General features: G+C 37.7%; 1 protein-coding gene across 1 annotated transcript; it reads right to left on the reverse strand.

Annotated features, from left to right (window-relative positions):
- Positions 1-10667: 10667 nt before the first annotated feature.
- Positions 10668-11961, reverse strand: LOC112783208 (uncharacterized). Its single transcript, XM_025826025.1, has 3 exons — positions 11458-11961; positions 10759-11367; positions 10668-10673 (listed from the first exon to the last, which is right to left on the reverse strand). The coding sequence occupies exons 1-3, from the start codon at positions 11959-11961 to the stop codon at positions 10668-10670; spliced, it is 1119 nt and encodes a 372-aa protein (XP_025681810.1).
- Positions 11962-12228: the final 267 nt, after the last annotated feature.

Genomic DNA, 12228 nt, shown 5'->3' on the forward strand with positions numbered 1-12228 from the left:
TCTTCCTCTCTCTTTTTTTTCCCTCCTGAATTTTTCTTTTTTTTGGTCAAGGAGAAGGCCTGAAACAGGTCCTACCCAAAAAAAACTCCAATAAAATTCAAAACAGTACAGCGTATTCTCTCTCCCTCCCATTACTTGGATTTATCCAAAAAACTAGAACCCTATACATGCTGCAACTGCGTATCACAATCTTTCTTATCTTAATGGCCATAGTGTTGGCGCCTGATGCCCTGAATTTGTCCAATACAGTTTTGCCTTCAATAACTGTAGTAGTTAACTAGTTATGGAGTTGGGCCTTTGGGCCGTGGTACCTTAGTATTTGGAGGAAGCTCTGTCCAAATTAAAAACAACTTGGGTTGGTCCAAAAACAAGTGTCAGGTGAGTACTGTGTAAGAATGGCAAAGTTTTCGGCAAAAGATTCAATGGTCCCAAAACGTTTGGACCATTAAATGATCTCATAATAAAATATATTTTTTAAGTTTTTCAATAACTGCTAAATAATCCGTTTCTAATTTTAATTACAAATTAATTTCATATATTTTATCAACTCAACTAGGTATCCTTTAGAATTAGTACAATATTCAACCTTTTCTTATAATAATTCAAAAAAATAAAACAAACATATCTAAAAAATGTAAATAAATTTAGTGTTTTTAAAAATTAAATTCATATTTAAAATTCAAATTAAATCAAACTAAAATTTAAAATTTAAATCTTAAATTTTCGTTTCAAAATTAATACATTTAATATAAAAATATATTATAATTTAAGTACACAACTAAAATTCAAATGAATCAAAATTTAAAATTCAATTTTGAAAATATATTATAACGATTATGGATGTGTTTTAAAAATATATTCCGTGTTTTAAAAATATATTATAACGATTATGGATGTGTTTTAAAAATATTTTGTATATAATATCATACTATTAGATGTGTTATAATTGAAAAATAAAAACACAATTATTACGATTATACTAGCTACATCTTCTCTCGTAAACTCTAGATTTTTTATTTGCTTCTTTACTCAAACTAATTAAGTACAAAATAGTTTATGTGCGTTTTTATTTAAAAACTAGAAATTTACGATTTTAAAAACGTGTATATTTAAAAACTAGATTTTTACGATTTTAGATGTGTTTTAAAAATATTTTGTATATAATATCATACTATTAGATGTGTTATAATTGAAAAATAAAAACACAATTATTATGACTATACCAGCTAGGGTGTGCATGGACCGGGTGAAACCGGGTTTAATGTGACTCAGATCCGGCCCGAAATATATACCGGGCCTATTTGTTAGACCCGAACCCGACCCTAGACCCGATGAAACCTACACACTTTCGGGCCACGATTATACCGGGTAAAAACCGGGTGAAAACCGGGCCGTTAACATTATATTACCTAGATACCTTCTTGTAAGTTAGCATGTAAAAATATCCTAATTTCCAAGACTCCAACTATTATTTGACATGATAAAATTCACTTAGAAAAATATAATAAGAACCAACTTTTCTCTAAAATTAAAGCATAATCATAAATTCATAATCAATACAAATATTGCCTAATAACACCAAATATTTAAATCAATACAAATAACACAAGATTATGCATTAATCTAAAGTCTTATGCATTTTAAATATAAAACATTAACTTATAGTCTTATATATAATGACTAGTAATACAAAATATTAAGGTTTACAATACTTAAATTTCACATAATAATAGCCATCATCCATCACTAATAACACAAAATATTAATTGTGTATGATGACCGGGCCACCGGGCCGATTTTGGGTGACCCGAGCTATGGCCCATATCCGACCCGAAATAATAACCGGGTCTATTTTTGAGACCTATACTCGACCATAGACCCGATAAAATCATACCAAATTAGTCCCAAAAGTGTTCGGGATCGAGTCGGGTCTTCGGGCCGGGCCATGCATACCCCTAATATTACCAGCTATATTTTCTCTCGTAAATTCTAGATTTTTTATTTGTTTCTTTACTCAAACTAATTAAGTACAAAATACTTTATTCATAACAATTCTATTAATAAAATCAAATAAAATTAAACTTGTTCCAATTAAATAAGAATAGAATTTTTCTTTTTATTTTTAAATATAATTAAAAATGATGAATATGATATTTCATAACATTAATTAAGCACAGATATAAAAAGTGATTATACCTTTCACCAATGAAGATTAAAGGGTGTTTCAGCTACCTTCACAGATGAAAATGAGAGAGGCTTCGCTGGGAGGTTCCTGTTTTTGAAATTCACTAATGCAATTAATAACAAATCATGTTTGATTGCGAGGGTGCTTTACAGTGTGAAAGTTACGATAAAAAAGGAACAACAAATCAGGTTTGTCATGGGAGGTTGGATAAAAAGAAGCAAAGTCCTAATAGTTAACTATGAAGTTGGACAGAAGTTAGATTGATTTATGTTTTTATTATTTAAATTAAAAATATTTATAGATATGTACCCTAAAAATAAGGATATATTTTAATAAAAAAATAATTAAATATTAATAAAAGCTGATTAAAGGCTAATTAGTGTTGTACATGTAGTATTTTTCATATTTTATTTAATAATAAAAATTATTTTTTATTTTATAAATTATTATTTTATCATTCATCTATTATGTTTATTAATAATAAAAAACAAAAATAATAAGGAATTAGATCTTCCATTGATCGTAATAACTTTTTGACAATCCCAATCGATTAAAAGTTTATCTTTGATCCATTACATCCGTCGAGGATTTGAAATCGTGTTTCTTAGAAAATCAATCTTGGATTAACAAAACAATCGATTGAATTTCAGGTTTCCATAACTCATGCTTAAAAAAAATTCAACCAGATACTGGTTTTTTTGGTTTAGTAATTAGATCAGCTTAACATGATATACAGCACATTAGAAGTTACACAAATATTTCTTTCTAACTTACAGCTACTTCTACTTAAGCACATACTTCCATATTTCTAACCTACACATGTCTCTAAATTACATATTTCATACTAAGCAAACCCATACTAGAATATTATAAATACTAACAACCTAGCACAAGTAAAACAGAATTTCAAACTAATAATTATGTCATAACATACTTGCATAAGCAAACAACGTTTTAAATTCCTTCTAAAGACCTATCCCTAAACCATTTAACTACGTTCTGCCTCTTCAGGACTACCCTAACAATGACTACATACTTAGATTAAACAAACAGAACACAACTAACTTCGAAGTCAGCCGCTTCGGTGTAATGCGACATCTCGTTTAGCCTGTTGATGTCTTCGTCATTTTCCGCCTGGTGCGCCATCACCTCAGTCTAAAATAAGGTAAAAAAGGGTCAAAAGAGGGGATAAAGAGGTTAACAAGGTCAAATAGGGGTGCGGAATGCAGCTGTAAACAACTTCTACTTATAGGCGCAGACAGGCCTTATCTTATTTACAGTGTAAATGAGATAAGCATACGTGTGTGTTTTGTTGTAGAAACCTGAAACTTTTGGTTTTCTTCTATTTCGTTTTGATTTGTCTGTTAAATGTTGCTCCTTGCTAGCTCATTAATTATTATGAGAGTTTAAAGTAATTTATCATAAAAAAATTAGTTAAAATTTGGATCTAAGTCTGGTTAAGAAACGGGAAAAAATATTTACTATATCTTGACTAGTTATACTTTTGTTATGATTATATAAAAGAGATAATGACCAAATCAACATCCGAAAGATTGAAATGCTGACATTGCAGTACTTGACTATTGTAATCAATAAAATGGTACCTGGTTAATTTTAAAAAATGACAAACATGTCCATAAGCTTGTCGGACCAAAGTTTTGGTGAGGACAATGTTTACTTAGACACCAGATTTTGCTGACAAAACATGTTTTATTTGAGTTGTAATTTTTAATTAAGTAATTTGTTAGCCTAGGTGGAAATTAGATCAATTGAATTTGATTTTGTCCCAAATAAGAGGTCTTTGTCCTAATCCCAAATTAACAAGTGCTGTTACTGCTTGGTGACTTACTGTGATTTAGTGTTTCACTATGAGTAAAACTGAAAGGTCACGTAAAGAGGGAGAGACGTTGCTGTGGACTCTTGGCGCGAAGAAGAACGAAGACGAGGTGAGAGACATTGTCGAAGTCGTAGCGTCAAGAGTGAGGGTTTGCTAGTGGCATCATCGCGACCCTAATCTTCGCTAGGAAGAAACCTACGAAGAGGTAAGTTCGCCTTCATTCCATCCTCTCATTTACGTGGCTTTTGTCGATAGCATTATGATCATTTTGATTGTTTTATTCATTGTATCTTCCCTCTACGATTGTTTAGATGGATTGTCTAGTTACGTTTGTTTATCATCACATGGGTGCCTTGAAAAAGGGTGTTGACGGTAATGTGATATACGATGGGAGTTTAGTAACTGAGATACACAGGGTGAATGTGGAGATATGTAATTTATTTTTTGTTGAGGGGTTATTTCTAGACTTGGGTTACCCTAGATGCAATGAGGTGTACTGGCTAGAACCAGGTTTAGACTTAGGTAAGGGTTTTAGAGTGCTTACGACAGATGCTGAAGTCATGAGAATGTGTGAGAGTGCGATGAAGAATGACAACACTGTCCACCTATATTTTGATCACCCCATTGATGCCAATCCTGAAATCATTGATGAAAAAGTCGTGTCTGATGGTAACAGTGATAGTGTGGTTGAAGTCAATTCAAGTGGTGATAATGTGAACGAGGTTGAAGTTACTAATAAGGTAGACGGTCAGGCTAATGAGAAGGAGAATGAATGTGTGAATGAGACCAGTATTTTCTAGAAGTTACTTTTCAAATGTCTCCTAATTATTTGTGGTTACCATTCAATGCAGGGACTAATCCCATCATTGTAGGACGTGATGCCGGGGGTGAAGCACAGATTCTGTTGTATGCATATGTGGAGAAATCTGAACAAGAGATGGAAGGATAAAGAACTTAAGGCAGCATTTTGACAATGTGCAAAAGCAACTACTGATCAAGAGTTCAATGATGCAATGGGAGCTGTGAAACGGATCAACAAACAAGCATGGGAGTATTTGTCAAAATTTGAACAAGAACAGTGGTTGAGATCAAGATTTTCAGAATGGCCGAAGATAGATAGTTTGACAAGCAATAACTGTGAGTCATTTAACTCAACAATTGTGGGTCTTCGGAGAAAGAGCATTTTGACAATGCTTGAGGAGTTTAGATTCTACATCATGAAGAGAATGGCAACTCACAAGGACTCACTGATGGCTTATACTGGACAGATAGCCCCTGTACAAGTCAGTAGGTTAGAGAAAGGAAAAAGACAAGCCAACTATTGGGAAGCACTATGGTGTGGTGATGATGAGCACAACCAGTTTGAAGTAATAAAGTGGCAACATAGAGTGAGAGTCAATACATGAGAGAGGACATGCTCATGCAGGAAATGGCCGCTCATTGGACTACCATGCTATCATGGGATTACAGCAATCCAGAGAAAGAATGAGAAGCCTGAAGACTATGTCCATCACAAGCTCACCATTGAGGCATATAATAGGACTCACATGTTTCACATTAGCAGCATACCGAGTCAGGAGTACTAGGAGTATCACGAAGGACTGCCATGTCTGCCCCCTCCATACAAGAGGCCTATTGGCAGACCTATAAAGAAGAGGAGAAAGGATAGCACTGAGCAAAGTTCTTGCAGTCAATACAAGGCCAAAAGAAGATACGAACAGATAACATGCCAAACCTGCAAAAGAGTGAGTAAAACAAAAACCATTATTAATATCTATTTACTTTACATTTTATTTCCTATTTGTAACTTTGATTAATGCTGATTTTTCTTACTCATGTGCTTTTTGTAAGGCTGGACATAATGACAGAATTTGTCCTGAGAAAGGAATTGGAACAGCAGCTGAAGAACCATATCTCGATGAAGAAGAAGCTAGGGAGCAAAAAGCTAATTGGGAGAAAACCACAGAGACTACACACACTGCACATGGTTAGATTTTTACAAAATATACTAATAATTCAAAAAAATAAAATGATATTTAGATTTTTACAAAATATACTAATAATTCAAAATTTTTTATAGAATATGGTAATAATAAATTTAAAAATAATCAATTTAATAAGTAAAAAGTATTTTATTTTATAAATTATACCTAATAAAAACATTAAACTACTCTTTTTTATATATATATAATAGAAGATGAAAAATATATAATAGAGGACATTTTAAAAAAATAATTTAAACATTAAATTTTTCTTAAATATAAACTAAATAATTTGGTGTTCTCTCTACTTTATTTTATGATCACTTGTAATTTATAAAGCTAATGGTGATAAGCTTACACATTATTTGATAAGTTGATTGTACACATTTAAATGTGCTGCTATATATATTTTGTCTTTTTTGACCTATTGACAGTGCTGATATTAGAAAAATAAAAAAACAAGAGAAAAAAAATTGAAAGGTCAAAGGAGATAGCTTCTTTTGTTTGTATGTTATAGAATGAATCATTAATGATGCTATTATCAGTGTCCATTACTGCTTTAAATTTATGCATTTATTAGTGAAAAAAGTAATGATGAGACAAAATCAAGCGTAGATTTATAAATAATGCAATTAATTTGTTAATTTTTTGTAGTCAAAGTAAATCACTAAATCATCTAAATCATAATACTAAATTTTAAATACTAAATCGTAAATTCTGAACCTGAACTTAAATTTTAAAACATGAATCATGAATTCTAAAACCCAAATCTAAAAATTTCAAATTCCAAATTCTTAACCCTAATTCACAAAATACAAATCTTAACCCCATTTAATCTTAAATGATAAATTCTAAATCCTAAAAATCAATTGATTTGTTTATTTTTTTTTTTGGAGAGTACACGACAATACTAATTCTAGAACCTAATTCCTGAACTCCAAACCCAAAAACACTAAATTTTAAATTTTTGAACCATTGTCCTCAAACCCAAAAATCGAAAATCCTAAACCTTATATCCGAAATCATAAATCGTAATAAAAAGGATAACGGCAAAAGGATAACAAAAAATATATGAATCATAAAAAGATTACAAAAAAAAGATATGAATCAAAATAAAATCCGTTGCTTCATAAAGCAAAGCTCCGTTGCGTTCTCTTTTCTCTATTCAAACAACAAAAGCTCTATTTCCTTTGTTCAAAAGACCAAAAATACAGTTATCTTTGTTGTTTAAACAAAAATTAAAATACGCAAAAATATTATAAAAATGTAGATAATTTTATACATTTAATTTAATGTTATTCTATTTTACTGTTTATTTAATGTAATTTTTTATATTATACAAAAATAGTAGAATTTTTAATAAACTTCTTTTTTTGCATTTTTATAAATTGATAGAGAATTTTGCAAGTTATAACATAAGAAGTTCGAAACTTTTAAGTTGAACTTCGAGTTTAAGTAATTATATATTTCTGCATCATTTTTGTAAAATGAGGTAATTTTTTTATTTATTTAGTTTACTATTACTTTATATTTGTTGAATTTTTAATTGAATATCTTTTGGCTAAAAATAGTATTTCATAAGTATTTTATAAATTTGAATATTTATGTTTCTAATATTTTTTTTCATAGTTTATAAGATACAAGATAAAAAATAATTTTTTGACGGATAGTTTGTTATATATATTAAAAAAATTACTAAAAATTTTAGTTTTAATCCAATTATTAAAAATTTTAAGTGATTCAAGATTCAAAAAATATTATTATAAATTATTTTTTTCTCTTACTTGAACCTCAGAATCAACTTTTCCCTTTCCTACACCTGTTCAACTTCAGCAAGTCACCGAGGTAAACTAATGAAAAATTTTCTCACAGTTACATCAACACATCTCTTCTTTTTTTTTTCTTTTCTAATATTAAGGTCACATATTATTTTTTCTGTGCAATACATCACAACTTTTATACCTATTTTAAATGCTATGCTAACCTATGTCCGAAACCCATTAATACTCCTCCAAACTCAATAATTTTGTCGCTACCACCAATTTTTCACAAAAAAATTAAAAATGACCCAAAACACAATCCACCAACTCATGAAGCCCATTACTAACTACTAAAAAAAATAATAAATTATTATAACTGCATTGGCTAGACTCAATCAAACTAACTATTTAGTAGGGGCTGGTTGAGCCCTTTCTTGAATCGCTGTCCTTGAATGACTGCGTACTTGGCCGCTTCCCTTCTCAGTTTCGCGGCATCCTTTTCGTCGTCGGGGAGTTTGCCATTTTCTAAGAAGCTGGTGATGGGGTCTAGCCATGAAGGACCTAGCCTTGATAGATGCAGGGTGACCGCCGACTCCCTCGTCATACCTTGGATGAGAGACCGGTTACCTTCTCCCGGTTTAGTGCTGGCCAGTTTTGAGAGGAGATCTGCCCGTGTGTTCCTTTCTCTGGGCACGTGGTGGACCGTGACCTCCTCAAACTTTTGGCTCAGATCCTTGACTTTTTCCAAGTACTTTGTAATAACGAGTCTCTGGCTTGATAGCTCCCGTTTACCTGGGAGGTGACGACCTGCGAATCGCTGCTTATTTCCAGCCTTGTTGCTCTGACTTCCGTTGCTAGGGTTAATCCCCCTATGAGGGCTTCGTATTCTGCCTGGTTGTTTGAGACGGAAAATTCGAACCTGATCGACTGCTCGTATACGACTCCAGCCGGGCTTTCCAGGATGATCCCGGCGCCCCCAGAGGTCTGGTGGGAGGCTCCGTCCACGTGGAGCTTCCACCATGCGCTCGTTTCTTCGGTTGGATCTCCCGTTACTTCTACTAGAAAATCTGCCATTGCTTGCGCCTTGATTGCTTGTCGGGGCTCATACCGTATGTCATATTGGGAAAGTTCGATGGACCAAGTCATCATCATTCCCGCCAGGTCGGGTTTTTGGAGCACTTGTCGGATCCATTGGTTCGTTCTTACGACGATCCTGTGACTTTGGAAGTATTGTTTTAACCTCCGTGAAGAAGTCAAGAGTGCTAGAGCTAGCTTTTCCAGTTTGCTGTACCTTAGTTCTGCCCTTTGTAGGGCTCTGCTCATGAAATAGACCAGTTGTTGAGCCCTCCCTTCTTCTCTTACCAGAACCTCGACAAGGGCTTCTCCTATTATGGCGAGGTATAGGTACAGTGGCTCCCCGTCCTTTGGCTTTCCGAGAATTGGGGGTGCCGCCATGATTTCCTTGAAATGTTTAAAAGCTTCCTCGCACGCGGGCGTCCACTCGAACGCTATCCCTTTCTTCATGAGGTTAAAGAAAGGCAAGGCCTTTGCTGCCGAGGCTCCGAGAAAACGGGATAACGAGGTCAGTCATCCTGCCAATCTCTGGACGTCCTTTATACAACCTGGGCTTTTCATCTGGAGTATCGCTTGGCATTTCTCCGGGTTAGCTTCTACCCCTCTTTGGGTTATCATGAATCCTAGGAACTTTCCAGCTTCCATAGCAAAGGCACATTTGAGGGGATTGAGCCTCATGCCGTGTTGTTGGAGAGAGGCGAATACATTTGCCAAGTCATTCAGGAGGTCATCAGGTCGCGTTGTCTTTGCGAGGATGTCGTCCACATAGACTTCCACAGTCTTGCCTATGAGGTCGTGGAATATCTTGTTCATCAGCCTCTGGTATGTTGCTCCTGCGTTTTTTAGCCCGAATGGCATCACCTTATAACAGAAGGTTCCTCCCGGCGTTATAAACGCTGTCTTGTCCTCGTCGGCACAGTGCATCGGTATCTGATTGTAGCCAGAGTCGGCGTCCATGAAGCTCAGATAACGGTAGCCTGCCGCAGTGTCGACGAGTGCATCTATGTTAGGGAGGGGAAAACAATCTTTTAGGCATGCTTTGTTAAGGTCGGAGTAGTCTACGCACATTCTCCATTTGCCGCTGTGCTTTTTTACTAGAACTACATTCGAGAGCCATGTCGAGTAGTCTAGTTCTCGTATGAAACCTGCTTCTAGGAGACTGGCCGTCTGCCTGGCCACCTCCTCTGCCCTCTTCCGCGACATCTTTTGTCTCCGTTGGGCTACCGGGCGCGCATCCAACTTGACGGCCAGGTGGTGTGACATAATTTCGGGATCTATGCCCGGCATGTCGGCCGGTGTCCAGGCAAACAAATCCCCATTGGCCCTGATCATTTCTACCAAGGGCTCATTCAATTCATGTGGAAGGTTCCTGTTGACGAACGTAAATTTTTTCTTCGTGTCACCGACCCTGAACTTTTCCAGGTCCCCTTCTGGTTCCGGTCTGGGTTTGTCGTCTACCCTGGCGTCTAGGTCAGCTAAGAATACCCCCGACGCTTCCTTAGATTTCTTCCTTAAGGACAGGCTGGCATTGTCGCAAGCAACTGCCGTTTCCAGATCTCCCCTTATGGACCCTACGGACCCATCGTCGGTAACAAACTTCATGACTAGAAGCTTCGTGTTGATTATCGCTTCAACATCATTGATCGTCTTTCTCCCTAAAATGATGTTGTAGGCTGTGGAATCTCGGAGAACCATGAATTCGGCCATTGCCGATCTTCAGCCCTGTGCCTGTCCCATAGAGATCGGCAGGGATATTACTCCGTCTGGCCTGATGAAGTGGTCGCCTAATCCGATGACCCCGTGTTGGTGCGATGATAGGTCGGTGTCCCTTAATCCTAGAGCGTCAAACACATTGCGGAACATGATGTTCGAGTCTGCCCCCGTGTCGACAAGGATCCGTTTGACGAGGCCGGTTCCCACCCTGGCCCTGATGACCATAGGTGGGTTTTCGGGTGCCTCGTCGAACCATTGGTCTTCTGGGCCAAAGGAGACGGATGGGGGCTTCTTGGAGCTTCGCATTGGGGCGAAGGAGACCGCCAGGATTTTGGCTTCTTTCTTGTGAGCTGACCTAGACCTCGGCGCGGTGTTTTTGGCGGTTACTACGTTTATCACAGTGAGACCGTGGTCTTTGTCTTCTGGCTCTTGTCGCCGCTTTGCCGCTCGGGTCTTGGCCTCCTCGCTGTCTTGGTCGCGTTGCCGTCTCCTCGGCTCCCGTATGAGATGGGAGAATTCAGAGAGTTTTCCATCTCTTATTGCTAGCTCTAATGCATCCCTCAAGTCAAAGCAGTCCTGTGTTTGGTGTCCATAGCCTTTGTGGTAGTCACAGTAGAGGCTCTTGTTTCCCCCCGTACGGTCCTTGAGTGGTCGGGGCTTCGACAAGATCCCTTTCTCGGCTATTTGCTGGTAAACTTCCACGATGGGGAGAGTGAGTGGAGTGTAGTTGGTGAACTTCCCGATCCGGGGAAACGGTCTGTGTGCCTTGGTCGGCCCTCCCTCTTTGGCTTGTTCTTTGTGTCTCGCTCCATTACCCTATTGCCGAGGTTGATTGTAGCCGGAGTGCCGTTTATTGGCGGCCACGACCTGGCTGACTTCTTCGTCATTTATGTATTCCTTAGCTACCGTTTGGATCTCGTGCATCGTCCAAACCGGTTTCGTGGTAAGGTGTTTTCGGAAGTCCTCGTTCAGGAGGCCGTTCGTCAGGCAAAGGCTGGCCACCGAGTCGGTTAGGCCGTCAATTTTCAAGCATTCGTCGTTAAAGCGATCCAGGTATTTTCTGGTCGGCTCCCCGGGTCTTTGGGTTATCCCGAGCAGGTTGATCGGGTGTTTTGCCATTGCTATTCGTGTTGTGAACTGAGCCAAGAAGGCACGGCTGATGTCCGAAAATCCATAGATGGATCCCTGCGGGAGGCCGTTAAACCATCGGATCGCAGGTCCGGCTAGGGTGACCGAGAAGGCCCGGCACCTCACCTCGTCCCCTACTCCCTCCAGATTCATTCTAGCCTCAAAAGCCGTGAGGTGTTCCAGAGGGTCTTGGGTTCCATTGTACCTCATGTCCGTTGGTTTGTCGAAGTGCTTCGGCAACCGGACCTCAAGGATGGACCGATGGAACGGGGTGGTGCCCATTATCACGGGTTGCCGCGTCCTCACAGGCCTTCCTTCTTCGCCTTCGCGATCTCGCCCTGTGTGGTGCGTTTCCTTGCCTCGGGAGTAGATGATTGTGTCGTTTCTTCTTCTCGGGATGGGAGAGTCTTCTCGGGTGCTTTCCGCTTCCGTTCTGGAAGCGGAGGCATTCCGGGGTGACTCCGGTGGAAATCTCTCTCCCGGCTCTCTGGGGACGGGGAGTAAGTAGGATCGGTGGTTCGTCGATCGTGCTCCTGATCGGCTAGTTGT

This window comes from Arachis hypogaea, chromosome 13 (genome assembly GCF_003086295.3).
Source record: "Arachis hypogaea cultivar Tifrunner chromosome 13, arahy.Tifrunner.gnm2.J5K5, whole genome shotgun sequence".
In the NCBI taxonomy this organism is placed as follows: Eukaryota; Viridiplantae; Streptophyta; class Magnoliopsida; order Fabales; family Fabaceae; genus Arachis; species Arachis hypogaea.